The 21089-nt window shown below is 41.8% G+C and overlaps 1 protein-coding gene across 3 annotated transcripts in view; it reads right to left on the reverse strand.

The window, feature by feature from the left end:
- SPATS2L (spermatogenesis associated serine rich 2 like) overlaps positions 1-21089 on the reverse strand; it is a 96278-nt gene that overhangs the window by 21823 nt on the left and 53366 nt on the right. For all 3 annotated transcript variants that reach the window (XM_068137939.1, XM_068137938.1, XM_068137937.1), the window contains 5 exons: positions 12961-13069; positions 8627-8676; positions 7456-7696; positions 1766-1969; positions 1235-1370 (listed from right to left, as the gene is read on the reverse strand). In XM_068137939.1, the coding sequence (XP_067994040.1) occupies positions 1235-1370; positions 1766-1969; positions 7456-7696; positions 8627-8676; positions 12961-13069 (740 nt within the window). The remainder of the gene's footprint in view (positions 1-1234; positions 1371-1765; positions 1970-7455; positions 7697-8626; positions 8677-12960; positions 13070-21089) is intronic.

Raw genomic sequence — 21089 nt, forward strand, 5'->3', positions numbered from 1 at the left:
GACAGCACTTGGCTGCTGTTGCACATTTTTCTCTTGTACATCCCAGCCAGGGCATATGCCACCAGCACCTGGGAGAAGGTGGCACAAAAAGCTTTGGAATCAGTGTCACACAGGAGAGCAGATATTGTCATGCCCTTGGTTTTGGTTACTCCATAGCATTCTGGGACCAATAGTTTATCTGAATTGCTTCATTTTCCCTTGACAGACAAGCTGACAGTGTCACAGCAAAATTCCTGTGCCTAGGGAGGATGATAAATATGCAAGGGGCCGAGTGCTCATTTAAGTACCTTATTTCCTTTGTTCATTTGAAGAAAAGCCTAAATATTAGGCTTATGAGCTGCCAGAAGCAGTGCAGACTTCCTGACATGATCCTGTCCTTGTTGCAATGTTATGCTACATGCACAAAACTGTTTTGGGAGGCCCAAATATTCAGAGCAGATCTCCTGTATGCTAGAGCTTCTGTCAGACTAGGCACTTTATAACACAGGGGTTTTATATGGTAACTATGCTGAACAGAAGGCCACTTTATGATGAGTGTATACAAAATACGCTAACACCACAATTATTTCTGCTACAGAATTTTTAAGGGCATGTATATATATATATATATGTGAAAAATCAAGAATAGCCAAAACTGTAATTAAATAAATTTAGATAAAAGGAAGAGACAAAAGAATGAAGAGAAAGAATAAACTAGAGATGAAAACTGGAAATGAAGTAATGGATGGGAAATCTAGTTAGAACGGTGGGACAAGAAGCAAAGATGATGGGAAATTAAGAGATGGTAAATGACTGGCTGCTGAAGAAGGGAAGATCAAAGAAGAGATTTAAAGAAGAGACTTCAGAAAAACTCCAGAGAGGATTTTGGTAGAGCTTTCATTTCCTCAGCTAGGCTGCCACTGAACTTGATAAAGAATTAGATCACTTGGGGGGGGGGGGGGGGGGGAACACACCACCAACCAAAAACCAACACCCCCCCCAAAAAAAAATCCGCAAGATTTTTCTCTAAGGACTATAGTTTTGTCTCCCTTTATGCATGTAAATGTACACTTACACATAAGTTACTTCCTGGCTGGTGAGAAGATGCTTAATGGCACCATTTATTTTTCTGATGAAACCACATGCTACAAGCAAACAAGATGTAAGTGACCAACCCCTCCCCAGCAATGCCAGTGGCCTGATTAGCCCCTCTGCTCTGGGGTGGTGCTGACGGACTTCAGGCTGATTTACTTACCAGCTGTGTAATTCAGCAAAAGCAGCTTTGATCTTCTTCACTGAATTATCCACTTCCTCTTTGATCATCATACGATACCTGCTTAGAGAAACAGTGCAGCGCTGCAAGTCTTTTACTGATTTTTCAATGTTTGGCCCTACAACAGAAAAACACAGAAGTTGCACATTAGTCAGAAAGCTGGGTTTGGCTTTTGTGAGGCAGCAGAAATAGTCCAACACATTGTCTGCCCAGATTGGGATAAATTGGTTATCCTTCTGCAATCCCTAAATCCAGCTCCTCCATAGTGCTTCTGTGGTGCTCTTCAGCTTCTGAACGTGTTTGCTCAAATTCATTCCCCAAACCAAATGTGAAAACAGCATTGTTAAGTTATTGCTTTTAAATTTCACTTCATATAATGTTGACTAGAGCATAAATTATTCTACTCATTTGATGTGACCCTGCTCTCATGTTCCAACACTTCTCACATGTGCTTTCTTTTTCCTCAGCTGTCTGATCACCTCAGCACATCCAATATACCAGCATCCAGTTTACCTCTTTTTTTGACCGAATCATCTGTCTTTGTTTCTGGTTGAGTCGTAGTGTTGGGTGATTTAACTGAGGAAGATTTTGACTTTGGCTTGCCTAGGTTACACTGGAGTTGAACTGATGACTGGAGAGACTCATGCTGTTCTACCCCATGGTCTTTGGTCTTTGGGCTTAATTCCACAGATCCTTTCTGGTGTTCTTGTTCTTTGTCTGCAAGAAAACGTTAAGGTAAAAAAATTAGGGAGTTGTAATCTTAAGACAGACAAAGCCTTTTTGTTGAGTCTGAATGACTTGATTCTTATGTTTTTTTCAGTGTATAAACATGAAGTTTGTTCACTGGCACACATTATACAGACCCTCATAAAGCAAAGGCAGAACAAAACCAAAATGGTCCTGGCTATTAAATGGCAATCTGAACATATTTAATGTTTCAACAGTCTAAAAAGAAAAACCTATTTAAAAAAATAATAATAATACTAATTAAAAAATTAACTCTTCCATGCTGATACAAAACAATATCTCAGAACACAGAAAGCATACTACCCGTTGTAATCTTGGCCCAAACACTGGACAACAGAACTAGAGAGGAAGTCTGCTATAGAAAATATGATACTTGCATGTCAGGATACATATGTGTAGATCTATCTCACACCCCAAAAGTGCTCACCATTTCAGCAGTGTTTTAAAAGCACTGATTAAATATTCCTGCCTGAAACACCTTGCCCAGTTACAGATTTTTATCAAAAGCTAAGAGGAATGAACCAAGCAGGAAGTGCAACAATGGCAAAGGCTCTGGGTTCAGCCACTTCAGAGGGACAAGGTAGCAATGCCTGAGCCTGTTTGGCTGTAACAGGAGGACATGGTTTAAACTTTCCAAGATTCCAAAGGGATTCAAGATACCAACATCATGAGAGGGACAAGCAGCTAAAGAATGGCCATGAAAACTGATGGGTAAAGTCAGCTGTTACTGCCACCGTGAATTTTAGTTAAGGAAACACGTACTGCAAATGATTGATTGTGTTAACTCACAGCTCCAATCTTTGTACTCACTTTGATGAATGAATGAATGAATGAATGACAGTTTATTCTGAAGATGCTCTTTATGCATCTTTTTTTTCAGCTGATATTGTGGGGTGTCCAGAGAACAGGAGCTTGTCAGAGTAACAACTGGATGATGGCCCACAGATTAGGGATGAACACTGCAGGGACTGAGGAAAATGACCTGGAAAGCTCCAGGATACCAGCTGATGACTTGTGTCCTGGCTCAGCACCAGGGTGTGAAGTACATCCATGGCAATCATGTAATGCCAGAGGAACAAGGAGGACCATCAGTGCCCATATTTCTGAAACAGCTTTTGCTTATGACCTTTAAAAGGTGAGTTGGCAAACAAAAGGGTTTTTAACATAAAATAGCATAGAAGAAAACAGCTGAAGAGTTAAAGGAACCTGTGTCTCTTTCAAAGCAAGAGACAGGAGGCACACAGCACTCTGAATGTATCAAAGGTTCAGCGCAGACACCAACCTTGCATCTAGCCAGGAACTCTGCTCTGAGATAACTGCCATTAAACCCATGCAACCATGGCTGCATCTCACACTAATGCAGCTAGCTTTGATTTATAAAGGATCTTCTTTCTACCGACAGTTAAGGATGGCCTTGCTAAATAACTCCAGAGAGTTAGAAACAAGCAGTGTATCAGCTAAGCTGTAAAGAGCAGGACTACTGGGGTGTCTCCAAGGTAAGATCTTTCGAAATTTGTTGCTGAAGTGCAAAATTTTTCATTACTGCATTTAACTAGCAGCATTGATATACCTGTCAAGACAAATAACAAACTGACAGCTTTTTCTCTAAAGAACAGCATCTGTAACAATGGTTATATTCTAAAAGCTTTTATTCTTTCACTCTGCAGTATACCTGGACGCAATTTCTTACAAAATGACACAAAAGCTACTTTGAAGCCCAGCAGTAAGATGACCAACACAGCCTAGCAAGCAGCACCTTAGGATACTGTGCCTGAACTTTCAAATTTGATGGAGGACAGTCAACAAAATTAAAAATAGATTAAGAAAGCCTCTGAAAGCTTGGGCCAGCTAAGAAACATGAACAACCTACTCTATTACAGGGTGTCCCTGCCCATAGTAAGAGGTGGGAACTAGATGATCTTCAAAGGTCCCCTTCTGACCTAAACCATTCTAGGAATCTATGAACCTATGTATAACAAAATTAGGGACAAAGTCTCTCTCAAATACTTGAAATAGAAGTGTAAGGTTTGGCTAATAGGGACAAGTAAAGCATTGCATGGTTCAGTACATAGTAGCTTGGAACTTCAGTACTAGTCTAATGGGTATTTACCCATCAAGTATTACCAGACCTACCAGTATGGCAGCAGCTCAGATAAAATGTCTCTGAAATCTGCTGAGCTGCCATCTTCTAAATGAATGCTTTATCTTTTTACAACAGCCTGTCATTGTTTAATATTTTTATCAATGATCTAGATGAGGAGATTGAGTACTCACTCAGTATGTTTGCAGATGACACTACATTAGGTGGGAGTGTTGATCTGCTTGAGGGTAGGGAGGATCTGCAGAAGAATCTGGCCAGGCTGGAATGATGGACTGAGGTCAGTTGTATGAGGTTTAGCAAGACCAAATGCTAGGTCCTGCACTTGGGTCACAACCCCATGCAATGCTACAGGCTTGGGGCACAGTGGCTGGGAAATAAAGTAGAATAGAACAGACCAGACCAGACCAGGTTGGAAGAGACCTTCAGGATCATCACGTCCAACCCATTATCCAACACCACCTAGTCAACTAAACCATGGCACCAAGCACCCCATCAAGTCTCCTCCTAAACACCTTCAATAATGGCAACTCCACCACCTCCCCAGGCAGCCCATTCCAATGGGCAATCACTCTCTATGAAGAATTTCTTCCTAACATCCAGTCTAAACCTCCCCTGGCACAGCTTGAGACTGTGTCCTGTTGTTCCGGTGCTGGTTGCCTGGGATGCCAAGCAGAGAAAGACCGGGGGATGATGGTTGACAGCCTGCCAAACATGAGCCAGCAACGTGCCCAGGTGGCCAAGGCCAGCAGCATCCTGCCCTGGAGCAGCAATAGTGTGGCCAGCAGGACCAGGACAGGCCACACCTCAAATATTGGGACATGGTCTAACGGCCATGATGGTCTTAGGTTAGTGGTTGGACTTGATGGTCTCAGAGGTCTTTTCCAATCAAAATGATTCTATGATTCTTTGGCTGAAACAAAAAGCAAACAAACAAAAAACAGCCAAACAAACAACAAAACCCACAAAAACCACAAACCACCTCAAGATAAACAGGAAGTTTGAAAAATGTACTAAAAATCTTCCTATGTGAAAAGCACCTTTAAAATGCTTTGTATCTGGTCTTACCTAAGTCCCTGTAAAAGCAACATCATGGCAAGGCAGCATCAAATTTTAACCTTCCAGATATCTGCTGGGACCTTAACACAGTCTAGAAGGTTTAGAGTGTAAGGCGTCCTGGCCTGCATCAGGAATAGCATGGCCAACAGGAGCAGAGAAGTAATTCTGCCCCTGTACTCAGCACTGGTTAGGCCACACCTCGAGTACTGTGTCCAGTTCTGGGCCCCTCAGTTTAGGAAAGATGTTGAGTTGCTTGAATGTGCCCAAAGAAGGGCAACAAAGCTGGGGAGAGGTTTGGAGCACAAGCCCTGTGAGGAGAGGCTGAGGGAGCTGGGGTTGCTTAGCCTGGAGAAAGAGGCAGCTCAGGGGAGACCTTATTGGCATCTACAACTATCTGAAGGGAGGTTGTAGCCAGGTGGGGGGTTATCACTTCTCCCAGACAACCTCTGACAGAACGAGAGGACACAGTCTCAAGTTGTGCCAGGGAAGGTTTAGTCTGGATGTTAGGAAGAAATTCTTCATAGAAAGAGTGATTTCCCATTGGAATGGGCTGCCCAGGGAGGTGTTTGAGTCACCACCACTGAAAGTGTTTTAAAAGAGACTGGATGAGGCACTTAGTGCCATGGTTTAGTTGATTATGTTGGATGATAGGGTGGACTTGATCTCAAAGGTCTTTTCCAACCTGGTTAATTCTGTATTCGGTAAATATCCCCTCAGTGCATTCATACCCCTTCTTTACAAGGGTATGTACAAAAAGGGTAGCTGTAAATCCTTCACATCCTGTGCTGCCAAGGCTTCCAAGAAAGAGAGTTGGAGGGTTTGTTCTTGTAATTTTTTTTTTAAGTAAACAGGTTCATTTGCAGCCTTTTCCTGTTCAAGATACTGAGAGCCCCTGAATTCACTCATAGTTAAGTGAAACATTCCTTAAGGTCCTCCATGTTGAGGCAATTTGGCTTTCCAGGACCTTGAATTTTATGTTTCATTTTCTCTAGCAAGTCTCAATTCCCTGTGGGAAACCATCACACAAAAAAAAAAACAAGAACTAAAGACTTCTGAGAGAGATGGAATAATTGCAAGAAATAAGCAGACCTGAACTAGAGGTGGTAACTACATGTTCTCCCCTATCTTTCCCTAGGGAAGGAACCGAAACAAACAAGCCAGACAAGGACAAAGGAGATTACAACACAAGAATGTGCTGCCCAGGGAGGTAGTGGAGTCACCATCCCTGGAGGTGTTCAAGAGGGGATTGGATGTGGCACTTGGTGCCATGGTCTAGTCATGAGGTCTGTGGTGACAGGTTGGACTTGATGATCTTTGAGGTCTCTTCCAACCTTAGTGATACTGTAACATATTGTAACATAAGAGGGAGCAATATCAAATGGGTGCACTTTAGACTCACTTCAGCATCTCAAACTGCTTTAGAACAGTCTGCGTGACTTGCTCAGAAACCACAAGGGTGCAGCTGCTGGCCCCTGAAGGATCCTCATCACCCCTCTCTTCTATTTAGTTCCATGGTTTGAGAGCTGTATTTGCAACCATGGATAAAGGGACTTCAAGGCAAGTTCTTTCAATATAGTTTTACATACTGCTTAAGACATAGGAAGGAAGTACTGAAAGGAACAATAATCCAGCAGATGTCACAAGTATGAAATGCAAGGAGCTGAAAAACCATTACCAGTATTGACAGCAATTAAACATGAACTTTATGAAATGATACTTGAAGGCAACAGCTTTCACAGAGTTTTTTCCTCAGAGAAGGTTTGTTTCACTGATGTTGCTGTAATTGTAACTCTGTGCTAGATCCCAGTGGGGAAGAGCTGCTTGCACTACTGTCCCCCAGAGTTCCCTAATCACTACCTAGACCCCAGCAGAAATGTGTGTACTAAGAGGCTACCAGGCTGCCTCCTTCAACACAGAGGCCCTCCCTTCCCTGGGAGGCAAAGCCAGTGGAAATCTACTGCAACTAGCCTAGTTTGGGGAAGATGAGGAAAAGAAAAAATGGACTAGTCTAGACAATAAAGAAATCTTGTAATATGCCACAAGCTCACACTGCTCACACAATTTTGCTCCAGATGTGGGACTTCATTGCTTCTGCCACCATCTTACACTCAAGCCATTTTCTAACCCTGCATTCTTATGTATTTATATCTGGAAAATTCTGCATCAGCTGGGCCTCTAGTTATATTTTACATTGTTTTTATTATATCCTGTTTCACAGCAATAAAAATACTATGATCTTTCGTAAATGAGGGGTTGGCTACTGCCAGTTATAAAGGTGTCCTGTGCCAGATGAACTGACCTGTGACTTCTGGACAGACCAGTGCTGACTCTGCACATCCTGAGCCCTTGTTCTTAAGAGAATTGGCTTCCAGTTTCTGATTGGCAGAACCACTGCAAGAGATGTCCTTAGAGCATCCATTAAGATGGCAGTCATTCTTTCCCTGGGGCTCTTCAGATGCCTTCTCAGGTCCACCATTCTTGTTTTTAGGATCTTTATTGCCTTGGTGCTGTTTAGATTTGCTTCTTTTTTTCCTGTTGTTCTAAATGAAGAAATATTGCAAGAAGAGAGATGTCACTCATTGCAACCCATATAAAATCAAAATGTAGCCAGTAAATTGTCCATGCTCTTAAAATGCCATACAAGTGACATCAGTGTAATGCCATTTACAGGCCATGCTGTGCTAGGTAACACATTGCTTCTGGTCAGCTGAACAAACCATTTTCAAATACAACCTGAAGCTGCAAACTGCTTTTCTCCTTCCTTCCACACAAAGCACTTGGATTGCAAAACAGCACCAGAGGTTCTGCTAAGGTGCTGTTCTATATGTTTGGTACCACTTGAGACAAGCAGTTGCTAGCCATCCAGGGGACATCCCTGCAGTAACACAGACAACTCCTTTAGGCATCACTCTGATCACGTAGAAAGTGATCACACAGGACATAGGTTGCCTGCTGATACTGTAGCTCTCCCAGTCATAAAAAGGATTCTCCATGACAGTGACTCACAGAGCAGCCCCTTGGTACAGCTCCAGCTTGGATCTACATAAGTATGAAGATTGCAACTCAAACAGATACTTGAAGTCTCTGACTTGGTAATGTCACTAATGCATGACTCTTATTTTCATACCTGGCAGCAAAACCTCTAGCACTATAAGCAGGTATGACTATCAAGGATACAATTGTTTATTGAAAGCAATTCTGCACACAGGCTGTTTGGGGATTCGTTCTGCCCTTGTCCAGGGGCTGGCTCCCTCGCACCTACACACACACGCTGCCCCAGAGAGACAGCAACACAAGAACAGGATTACAAATACTACATTCATTTGCTTTCACTTATTCTGATTACAGCTGTGAATGAAGTCACCTGTGTTAGCAAAGGCAAAGCACAGGCCACAATATAAGCACTACATTCAGCTACGTGCAGCTGATAAACAGGCTGAATATTGAGATCCTTGAGAGCAAGCCCTTACCTTCTTTTTCCCTGTCATATTCCATTCCTTTAGAACTTGAGCTGCACTGCCTAGAGAAAGGAAAGATGAAACATTTCAACATAAGTTTGGCTATGAAAAAGAACAAGTGTGTTGAACAAGGGTTTCTCATCTCCTAGCTGGGCAGCATTTCCATTTGTGGTTGGGATTTCTCTTATGTGGGCAGAGTAAAGCAGGTAGACACCTTTCTCCTTCCCAGTTACCCCTTTTGTTTGATTACACTATGTACAGTTGATAGGCTACCTCGCACTACTGCTTGTTATGGCCTTCACTCCACAAAGTGATTAAATGGGTGCCTAAATTTAAGCTCCAGCATAAGCCCCAGAAAAGTCAACACTCAAATCTCTTGCCTGAAAAGGGAAGCATCTCAGCATCCTAGTATAAACACTGGGTAACCTAGATAGTTCACCTTGACTCAAGGTTTCAAAATCTTTTGGCATTTTGATCACATACAGCCTACGTGTTATCTGGCATATTCAGAAGATGGAAGAACATAGAAGTGAAGACTTCATTAGCATCCAAAAGACTAATTTCATGAACTCCTGCAGAAATTCTGCTTGGACCTGGCAGAAAAAAAATTGGTTAAAGCTCACATTGAAAAATTTGTGTTCTTGATATTCTGCATACCAACTCTCATGAGCTGGTTGGATAAATTAGTGGAGTAAAGCGAGAACTTTGGTCCCAGAATCACAAAATGTTATGGGTTGGGAGAGAACTTCAAAAATCATCCAGTCCAATCCCCCTGTCACAGCAGGGTTACCAAGGGCAGGTTACATAGGAATGCATCTGGGTGGGTTTTGAATGTGCCCAGAGAAGGAGACTCCACAACCTCTCTGGGCAGCCTGCTCCAGGGCTCTATCACCCTCACAGTGAAAAAGCTTTCCGTTATGTTCACCTGGACCTTCCTCTGCCCCAGCTTGCAAGGTCAGACCAGTGCCACCTACCATATTACAAGAAAACTCTGTCATCTAGTTAACATCATTATTTTGTTCTCCTGGACTGTAAAGCTGAAAATAGAAGGTAAATATGCAGACTGAATCATCATCCAAACTACTATGCCAGTACCTGCCACAATAATCCCTTGCAACCAGGTTACATAGTTAACATAGACATACAGGTTAGTTACATAGAATAAACCAGGTTGGAAGAGACCTTCAAGATCATCGCGTCCAACCTATCAACCAATCCAAACCACCTAAACAACTAAACCATGGCACCAAGCACCCCATCAAGTCTCCTCCTGTTTGAATTTTATAACCACTTTACAATCACTCCATAATTCTACTAAGTATTCATTTACAATCCTTTCCTATTGGATTTCATACTCAGCCATTCCTCTCACTCATTCCAGTGAGCTCTTGATACTAGTGTACAGAAGTAATGCAATTTTCAGACCACCGTGAGTTGTGAACATGTATCCAGCCAAAGTCATGGGAGGTGTTCCACAGCACCAATGTTATTTTTCTATATCAATAATGCAGATCCAAGATTATCTACTGAGTCTGTCATACAGATCAGAAGAGATTACATGCCTTGTTTGCAGTGCTAAGCCTATTTTATTAAATGGTGAAAAAATGTGAATGGAATCCATCAAATCCAAACAACTCCCAACTGTGTTTCCTAGATGGCTAACGGTGCAGACAGAAGGCTAAGAAAACTTCTATTGTGTGTAGAACTATGTATATATTTAAAGATATATGTACTTATGCTCATCTAAATATCATCCCCTCTCCTAAAGGTATGCTATCTTTTGACAGACACCATGTTTCAGTATGAAGAAATAAACCCAGACTTTTGCTGCCTGTTTTACCCTGTGCTGCTGAAAATAGAGATTTCACTTGACAGCTTTGTTAACTGTTTTCACAGTATCATCCAACACTGTTTTTGTGTTGGCTGCTGCTGTCTCAGCGTTGCTTCCCTCAGCTTCTCTGCGAATACTATGCATGGCGAAGGTTATTTCAGTGATTCACCTAACTAACCCCAGTTTCCTTCTGCTGGAGATGCTCTAACTGTGCAAGTCCCTTAGCCCTCATGTGAGCACACCAGAATATTTTCCTGAATGCATCTACAAGCAGCTTAACAGGCTTGATTTTGCTTGACAAGGTAAGCACTAACAGTGAAACATTTGAATCTCTAATTTAACTCAAATTTCCCATGTAGAGGCATTACCTACATGCCACTCCAGACACAAAGCAAGACAGGAGCTCATCTCAGGAAACTGAATTTGAACATTTCCACATCAAGCATGCAGCACCTCTGAGAAAAGCACTGAATGGAGATGCTCAGTCTCTTCCCTCAGCATGGTCATGCCATGACTTCACTGCATGCAGCAATGTGTTCTCTGCAACTGTGGTAATCCAATGTTAGCCATTTTTGTTAGATGTGAAACGCTGGATTCATTCTGCCCACATTGGCAGCTGCATGGACGCATCATCTCTCATGCTCTTTCCTGACAGTAGCAAATATTTGCTGTTTTCAAATGCTAACTGGCAAAGACTGCTGAACTCAAACCACAATGATCATAAACTAGTAAAATTCAAAGATGATTTGAACTCAGGTTGCAATGGTCTGCTTTTCTTCAAGACTTTTTTTTCCTTCAAGACTCCTGCAAGGTTTGCTTTTGCCCTGATTCTTCCTCAGAGCAGATGACAATACCCAACTATGAAAACATTTCCCCTTTTGAAGAGCTATTGGAAACAGCTCAAGAGACCACAAGCAAGCAGTGGAAACTTAAGGTAAAATAAATCAAATGAAAGGAAGTTACTGAATAATTTTTTGTTACCTTCCCTTAACAGGAGGAATCCTGAAAACACACTTGTCGCAGACATTAAATTGTTTGTAGTTATGTTGAATTTTGAAAGGGTGGAATACAAAAAAAAAAAAAGAGTTTTGCAAGTGTAATTCATGGGCAGTAAAATATAATCAGGAAATATCTGAAGTGTTTTGGTTTTTTCCTCCCATTTTTTCTCCCCCTGAAGCATGGGGTAATAACATTTTCCACATTTTTGTGACCTTGAAGGTAGTATTTTGGTAAAATGCATCTGTGTTCATTTCAGCTGCTCTCTGAAGTGCAGACCGTAGGATTCTGAAGTGCTGCAGTCCTTTTATGGCTTCTGGCTAGATACTTGGTGGACTTCAAATGCTTAGTTTAGACCTGAAAAATTCTTAAATGGACCAGAATTTTACGAACTCAGTAGAAAATGTGAAACTTCCCATACTGGCCATGAGAGAAGAGCAATCATGGAGCAAACCTTTGCTACTTTTCCCAGGGCATATATTACAGGCAAACACAATTATTAGTTAGATTTCTCTGTGTGGGTGTACACAAACTCAGTCCAATTTCCATACATCTATTAGAATCTGACTGGCTACACAGATGCCTGAATCGAGAGGCACCATACAGATCTGATGGAAGAATTCTGATGCATTTACAAGTAATCCAGTTTGCTTTCATCTGTTTTTTGCATATTGGTAATCCCAAGTACATTAGAATGCCTTTTAGTGGATACATTTTAGTCAATGAATCCAACCCAAACCTAAAGCTACAAAACAGGGAACAAACAACTAGGTGAGATGGCAGATCAGCACCATGAGGCATTTTAAAGATACACAGGAGTTCTGAGATGATGGAATTTTTAGTATCTAGTATTTAGCAGCCCCAAACTACACAGACTTTGAGAGGATTTGCTCATGATATTCTATTATTCCTGAAATGGGTTTCTTACAGACTGTGGTGAAGTTCAAGATGCTTGCTATTATGTATTTATCAGAAAGGTGTTATTTAACTACAAGTGACCTTCGATTACAGATGGTCTCATGATGCAAAAATACAAACCAAGGTCCCAACTCAGAATGGCTCGAACTTTCAATGAAATCTTGGTTCAAGCCATTATGAATGTCATGGCTATTTGCAAAATTCAGATTGAGGTTTGAATGTCAATGTATGCATCAAGTTGAGGGGCTTAGCGGCCTGGTTATCTGCCTCAGATTCGTCTCCAATTCTCACGAGTTACTGTACCTTCAACAGATTCTGACAGGTTTAAAGAGCATTAGCTTTCAGGCAGAGTAAAGAAGAATGGCACGAAAAATGGCCAAGCCAGGCAAAACAGATAAACAGCTCTGTCAAACCCATACTGTGAAGAAGCAAAGATGCAGCCAGGAAGATCAGTTATATATATATTTAAAAAAAGAACTGTCACAACCATCTGAACTTCAGCAGAACAACAGGCTGTATTTGGAGCCCCTAGACACAGTGAACACTTTAGCAAGCAAATGAACCCCTCGTGCCTTAGTAAAAAAAAGTATCCTGTACTCACCATCCATGAAAGCTTGAACAGCCTTGTCTACATTGTTATCAAACTGCTGCAACACCAGAACTATCTCATTATTGCTTTTGTTCGGAACAATTGATCGGATTGCATTGATCTGGAAGGAAAAAGAAAACAGGAAGACAACAACTTACGAGTCTATCTTTAGACTCCTTTAGACAACAAGGTATCTCTGTGCCAATATATGTTCATATAAAATGCACATTATACATGACTTGTAAGCACAGGTATGTAGCAACATGTCTGTATGAAGCAATACCCATCTTCTCCTTACCTGCTCATGCAAATAATGAAAGCAATTCCTTCAATCATAGAACTGGTAACCAGTAAGCCTGGAAGCAAATCCTGCCCTCAGTCACACTGAGAGAACTAGTTTAATTAAACTGAGAATTGGGCCTTATACTTCCTTCACAGAATGTTAGGGGCTGAAAGGCACCTTGAAAGATCATCCAGTCCAACCTCCCTGCCAGAGCAGGATCACCTATACCAGATCACACTGAAACACATCCATGCAGGTTTTGAATATCTCCAGAGAAGGAGACTCTACAACCTCTCTGGGCAGCCAGTTCCAGTGTTCTGCCACCTTCACAGTGAAAAAAAATTATCCTTGTGTTTACATGGAACCTCCTCTGCTCCAGCTTGGACCTACTGCCCCTTATCATTGGACATCACTGAGCAGAGCCTCACTCCCTCCTCCTAACACCGCCCTTCACATCTTTATAAGCATGAATGAGGTCACCCCTCAGTCTCATCTTTTCTAAGCTAAAGAGCCCCAGCTCCCTCAGTCTCTCCCCATAAGGGAGAAGTTCCACTGCCTTAATTCCGAATGTTCTATTTGCTGCCATGCGAATTTCCAACACATCATCTATACAAACTCAGAGTACACAACTCCTTCAACAAGGCTGCTGCGCAGTCTTGCAACATCAAAGTTATGATGCCTGCTTTTTTTGACATCTGAAAAACAATTACATGCATGAAAACATGCCCAGACAGTATAGTTTTTAAAAGCTCTAGTGGCTGCTCAGCATCATTTCAGTTTCAGGTTACATATATGTGTCTAGGAAGCTTCTATAACAAAATCCTGAACAATGGACACAGGAAGCCAAATGCTTCCTTCAGGAAACTCTGCTGATGGATGAGGTGTTAACACCTACAGATGATTCTGGCACGCCATGCTTCAATTCCACAGCATTTTCTGTTGGTGTATTTATTGTCTTTAGTATCCATTTATACCAAATAGTAATCCAAACTGCTATGCTTCTTATTGGAATCATGCTGATGATCAGCCTTTCTCATACCCACATAATCTAGGTGAAGGTAAATAGTTACATGAAACTTAATTACTATCTTGTATTAATGGTAGACAAGCTTCACTAGGTAGTGTCACAATAAAAATACTTGGTTAACTGTAATTAGCAAAACTAACAAAAGCCTATGGTGGTTCTCCAAGAAAACAACAACAAAAAACAAACAAAAAAACTAAACACCAAAAAACAAACCAACCCAAACCACACACACTTATCAGTGCCAAAGTCTGGTTGTTCCAAATCAGCTTTTTGAGCTTCTGTATCACTCTATTCAGCATGTGTTTTCCATTAGAAACTTGGTTTTGCACTGCAAATGTTTACCCAGCACACTCTGCCATCTTTCTGTGGGAAACACGTCCTTGATTAGAGTGTACTTTATTTACTGCATCACGATGTCGTCATGCTAATTTCTGATTGTGAAGCACAGGTGGTCTTTTTATTGTACTGTGAAATATGACTGTGAAAAATAATCAAAGAATATAATACAAGAAGATAGATCTGTTTAGGGGAACTAGGCTGACTTACACATTGAGAGCATTCACACTACTTTGTCTTAGCTGTCTATTTGGATGATGAAGAACAATCTTTCTGGATTCTCTTTATGGAGTCTCCATTAATGGAGACACCAGAAGGTGAATCAGAAGACTTAATTGCAGATTTACAACCAAAACAAACAATAATTTTTAAAATGTTACTTTGCTGTAGTCTCTTCACTCCATTTCTCAACTTCAGCATGACTTCATTACTATGTGGTACCATTTACTCTGCACCTTATCACACATCTCTCTGCAGCTTCAGATTTGCCCACAACACATTTCAAGTAGCAAGTCCAAGAGTTTAGATAGACTAGACTGTCAGCTGGACTGCTTGAAGCAGAGTTGCCAGAAACTATGCAGAAAAACCCTGTCTGCTCAAGCTTATCTCTTCAGCTGATGTGCCTGCATAGGGAGGGAAGTGATGAGTACAGCTCTCTATGCACTGCAGGCATTCAAGTGAAAGCCATCCCAAACAAACAGGATGTGTGGAGAAAGCTCTGGAAAAAGGAGTTTTATTCACCTTCTAATTGTGGGCACAGGCATGCTATTTATTGATAAAGCTGCAACAAGTATGAACTGAGCTGGCTCCATATCAACAGAAGCTGGCAAAGACACTAGGGTGTAGCAAGCCACAAGATGCAGCCCACTTTATGTTCAAGCTGGCAGTTGCCAAACATTTCCACCATGTGGATTACATCCTCACAGTCTTGCAGACCCCTCCTCCCCTCTTACTTCCACAATCATATGGATCATTTCTCTGCCTACTCAAAATTGCATCATCTCTTTGTGGCAACTGCTTACAAGAAAAATAGTAAAAAGAAACATCTAGTGAATTGCAGCCATCTTTAAATGTCAGCATGTCCTTCTTCTATGAAAAGTCTGGAAGCCTCAAGAAGCATCTGGAAACAACAAAGTGATGGATCATCACACACTGCAGTTTGGAAACTTCTTAAAGACATTAAGAAAAAAATATGTGGGGTGGAGGACACTGACACACAAGAACTCAACCAGACAATGTTTTAGGCTACAGAATCTACTGAAGATTTTGGTTGCACTGCACAGTCATTGTTAAGAATTTTTTGACTAACAGCAAAAGAACAGAATTAAGGTGATAATTTTCACGAGAAAAATTCATCAGGAAAAGATCATCAGACTGCAAAGAAAAGCACCCAGGACATAGGAAATTCCAAAGATGGCTACAAGTGTCAAATTGTGACCAGACAGCCTGACTCAGAGGAGGACAAGGTGTGTTGAGGGAGACTAAGCCATATGACAGCCTTCACCTGGAAATGCACATTTCAAGATCCTTGAGCACAAAGATGATCAGGGGGCTGGAGCACCTCTCCTACCAGGACAGGCTGAGGGAGCTGGGGTTGTTCAGCCTGGAAAAAAGGCTGCTGTGAGGAGACCTAATAGTGGCCCTGAGAGGGGCCTACAAGAAGGCTGCAGAGGGACTGTTTCCAAAGGCCTGCAGTGATAGGATGAGAGGCAATGGTTTGAAATTGGAGAAGAGCAGATTTAGATTGGATGTTAGGAACAAGTTCTGCACTATGAGGCTGTTGTCCAGGGTGGTAGTTGAATATCTCCAGGAATGGGGCCTCAAGATCAGGCTTAACGAGCCTCTGAGCAACGTGATCTAGTGAAGGATATCCCTGCTGACTGCAGATATGCTGGCTCCTCTATCACCTGAACTAGCAGATGAACCAAACCAGACATTTTGCTAGTACAGCTATACACCTCAACAGCTTACAAGCCTCCAGCTACTTGAGAGAAGTCAGCCACTACCCAATCCTGAAAACTACAGATAGCTCATTTTTTATTAAATGTGTAATAGAATAAATCCAGGGCAGGAGATGAGTCCCAACTTTGTCCCTCTAAACTTCTAGTTCATCTTTTCAACATGTAAGCAACAGATATGAAACTAGAATAAATTAAGATTGTATGCCTTCTCATACAAATGCCTTTAAAAACCATATTTAACATCCTACAGCAGGATAAAGGTACAAGAGCCAAAGAATCTCCTAACACACAGTGACACTGCATTAATACCTAGCAGTCTGCAAGAGCAAACTCACAGCAGTCTGCTTCATTCGATTTATTTCTGTGTATGTGGGTTTGTTACCCTCTGAAACCTCATCACAGGAAGAACAACATTACCAGACACTGCAGAGAAGTCAGCTATTCTAACCATTTTGTGAATCATCATGTCATTACTCAGTGCAGATTCCCAGTGAACTTCTGTCATCATCTGGATTCTAGACAAACATTCCAGGACACAGAGAGAATTCAGTAACATACCTTCTGAACCACAGATAACTGTGCTGTTCGTGTCAGCATTAGTTGAGAAGCTGTCACTGACAAGCAGTTAAATTCCTGGGCTTTCCCTCCTGTAGCCTGACCAGAACACACATTTTCTTAGTGTACTAAGACAACTTGCACAGAAAACCCACTTTACAGAAATTCCAGATCTAAAATATAAACAGTGACCTTGAAAACAACTGTGCACGATCATGGACACAGAAAGCAGAGCCTGAAACCACCTCTATTTAAATCCACAATCCAGAGACCTACCTTGCAAGCTTGCATTTAGCTCTTGGGGACATAGCTACCCTTCCAGATAAGGCTGAAGTTAGCTCAAAGTTTACAAGGCTTTTAATTAATTTTTTGAGCTGAAGTCCTAAACACACACTTAGCTGAAATGCTTGTTCAAGCCCTGTTAAAGCTGCTGCAATCTGTGTCAGGTTGCATCTCATCAAGACCAGAATTTCACAGTCATGAGGTTGTTTTTAACAGTCTCTTATACAAATTGCTGAGGACTGCCTAGAAATTGCAGCAAAATTGCAAAAGGGTCCATGTCCCCTCAGATAAGCTGGTTTTATCCCAGAAAAAAAAAATGCAAGTTCTAATCTGATATACTTGACTATTTTTCTGACAACTACTGTTAAACTATAGACAATTTCACTTGGGGCAAATTTTTGGCTCACCTATTAAAAACACAACAACAAACAAAAAACCCCAACCAACCAACCCCCACAAACTTCAGTAACAGATTACTTTTGAGCAGCATGAAACAGGAGAGAACAAGTCTAAAATTCCAAATTCTCACAGTACCTTGCTCAAAGTCCTCATGAACATCCATCTCATGAGACTTTCCTAATAACTCATGCTCACAAAGAACTGCAGCCTGCCTCAAAGTTGTGCCAGCAGATTACCTACTCCACATCCAGAACCAAGCTGACATTGCTGTACACTCCTCTGAGTCCTTTAGGTTCTCTGTCAAGTTTCAGATGGTTCCCAAGCAACTGTAACAACATGGAATCAATCGCTGCCTGTTTGTTGCTTTAGTCCATCTGCTCCCCCTTGGCATCACCTCAAAGAGCCTGTTTCTGGTGAATAAGTAACATATCCGGGGACCAGGGAATGTGTTTATATATTTCTGACATAGTGACAAATTAAACTTCTTTGCTGAAAGCTCACGGCTGTTGTGAAATCCCTGAACACAGCTGGTCTAATCCCCTTGAAGTAAGCTACTATTATGGTCACTTACTCAAAAATAGTCTTACTTATGCTTGTTTAGGAGCATTGATGCTGATGCACCTTCACTTCGTACTAAACACCAAGTTCAAAAGATTTTAAGTCAGGAGCTAAATTAATTTAGAAGTATGCTTCTCAACAAACCCACTGCCATTTTCCTACTGTGTGTCAGTGACAAATCTTTCTGCTTGTGCACACACTATATATATCCACAAGTAGCAGTGCAGGCCAAGCTCAACTAGATTAAACCTCCAGTTGGGGTTAACCCCAATCCTGCAAGAGAATCAGAGAAGGCTGTCTGCAGAACTCTGATGGCTTCTATAACCAGGAATTCAGCATTAGCATCCTGGTACATAAAGCAGGAAAAAGCATTTCCTGGAAAAACCCCTTCATGACAGAATTTAAGGTTTTGAAAACTCCTACACAAACATATTTCATCAATACAACTGACTGGTGCATTAAGGGCCCATTCCATACAGCAGAGACATTTGTCTGAGAGTTTACTAACAGAGTTCGTTATAAGACACTGAACAAGTGTTAACATCCCTTTGAGCAAAAAAGAAACAGCTTTCAGCAGGTCTGCAAATCTTTCTACTATATGACCTGTTTATCATACTGTGGTGGGTTTGGAAGGATAAGGCCGAGAAGCCTCCTCCCTTCCCCCTTGTAAAGTAAAAGGGAAAAAAAAATTGAAGGGAAAGGAAAAAAAAACTCGCAAGCTGAATTAGCAAAGCAGTGGAGCTATATTTACAAAGCGATGTAGGGTTTGCAGGGGATTATTTACAAATTTACAATATCTACAATATATACAAAGATATACAACAGAGTAACACAGAAATGAGAGTGACCCCCCTCTGGACAGAGGGGGTTCCCCACCTCCGCTCTCCCCTCTCTCCCCCCTTTCCCCAGAGTGGGATAGGAAGAGAGAGAAAAGAGAGGAGAAAAAAAAAATGTTAGAAGCGGTTTGTGTTAATTGGAAAGGAGTTAGTATACAGGCCTGTTATCTGGTTTTCAAGGCCGAGGCCTTGGCAGAAAGCCCAGCACAGAAAGCTGCTGCACGGAGCAAAGACGGAAGCAAGACTGACTGAGAAGTGCTGGAAATGTCCAGTATAGTCCCAACTCAGAAGTGCTTCCTCCCACTCGTCCAATGAAATTAGTTTAGACTATTCCTTCCGTTTACCAACTTCCGTCCACCATATTCCCTTTCTTAAGGGGGCAACGTCAACCGGCCACAATCCACCCCTTCTAAACAATTTCATTGGCTGTTCATACTGTCCATCTAATCCAAAACAATATTTACAGTTCGTGAGTAAAGTTCATAGTCCATTCCGGCTATGCTCAGATGTAGATGATTCAAAAGTCCAAGAAAATCAGAAAATGAGAAAAATGGAAAACAGTTCATTTCTTCACCGATGAAGCGAAGAAAAGGGAAACAGGGAATCTCAGGGTCTCTTAGTTGACTCAGGGCTCTCAGGGATCTCAGGGTTCGTGCACCGTAGACTCCTCGTTGATTCTTCCTTTGGACGCGATGTAGCTATACAACAGTTTGAAATTAACCTCTTTCAGCTAAAGTTAAATTTCTTTGTGGAATACACTGAATTTCACCATTCTCTTGCATTACCCAATAAGTGTGACCCGGACCTTCAGCTGAAACCACCCCTCGGACAGGTTTAGCCTCTCCTGAGGGTGAAAATACCCAAACAGTTTTACCTAACAGATTCTTTTCTCTAACAACAGGAACTCTATCACCTTCTACTTTCCGTAGCAAATCTGAATGTGCAGGTCCGGCTCGGTTCACTGAACCTCTACTATTTACCAGCCAGGTTGCTTGTGCTAAATGTTTTTCCCAGTTTTTCAAAGATCCACCTCCCATGGCTTTGAGAGTGGTCTTCAACAAACCGTTGTAGCGTTCAATCTTCCCTGAAGCTGGTGCATAGTAGGGAATGTGGAATATCCACTCAATACCGTGCTCTTTTGCCCAGTTCTTTACAAGGTTGTTCTTGAAATGAGTTCCGTTGTCTGACTCAATCCTCTCTGGAGTTCCGTGTCTCCACAGGATTTGTCTCTCCAGACCAAGAATGGTGTTGCGTGCAGTTGCATGTGGAACTGGATAAGTTTCCAACCATCCAGTGTTTGCCTCTACCATAGTAAGCACGTATTGCTTACCAGAACGAGAACGTGGTAGAGTGATGTAGTCAATCTGCCAAGCTTCACCATACTTGTACTTGGACCATCTGTCACCATACCACAAGGGCTTAAGTCGTTTTGCCTGCTTAATAGCAGCACAAATGTCACAGTCATGGATGACTTGCGTGATAGCATCCATGGAAATGTCTATGGATCTGTCACGAGCCCATTGGTATGTTGCATCTCTGCCTTGATGTCCTGACGAATCGTGAGCCCACCGAGCTAAGAATATCTCACCTCGGTGTTTCCAGTCGAGATCAAGATTAGAGTCCATGTCTACTTGAGAAACTCTTGCAGCTAGATCTGCCTGATGGTTGTGTTGCTGTTCCTCAGTAGCTTTGCTCTTAGGAATGTGAGCATCAATGTGTCTCACTTTCACTGGAATTCTCTCGATTCGATCAGCAATGTCCTGCCATAGGTTGGCTGCCCAAATGGGTTTTCCTTTCCTCTGCCAACCACTCTTCTTCCAGTTCTTTAGCCAACCCCATAGAGCATTGGCTACCATCCATGAGTCGGTGTAGAGATAAAGCTTTGGCCATCTCTCACGTTCAGC

This window comes from Melanerpes formicivorus, unplaced genomic scaffold (genome assembly GCF_026170545.1).
Source record: "Melanerpes formicivorus ecotype bairdi unplaced genomic scaffold, bMelFor1.0.p_v2 SCAF_5, whole genome shotgun sequence".
NCBI lineage: Eukaryota > Metazoa > Chordata > Aves > Piciformes > Picidae > Melanerpes > Melanerpes formicivorus.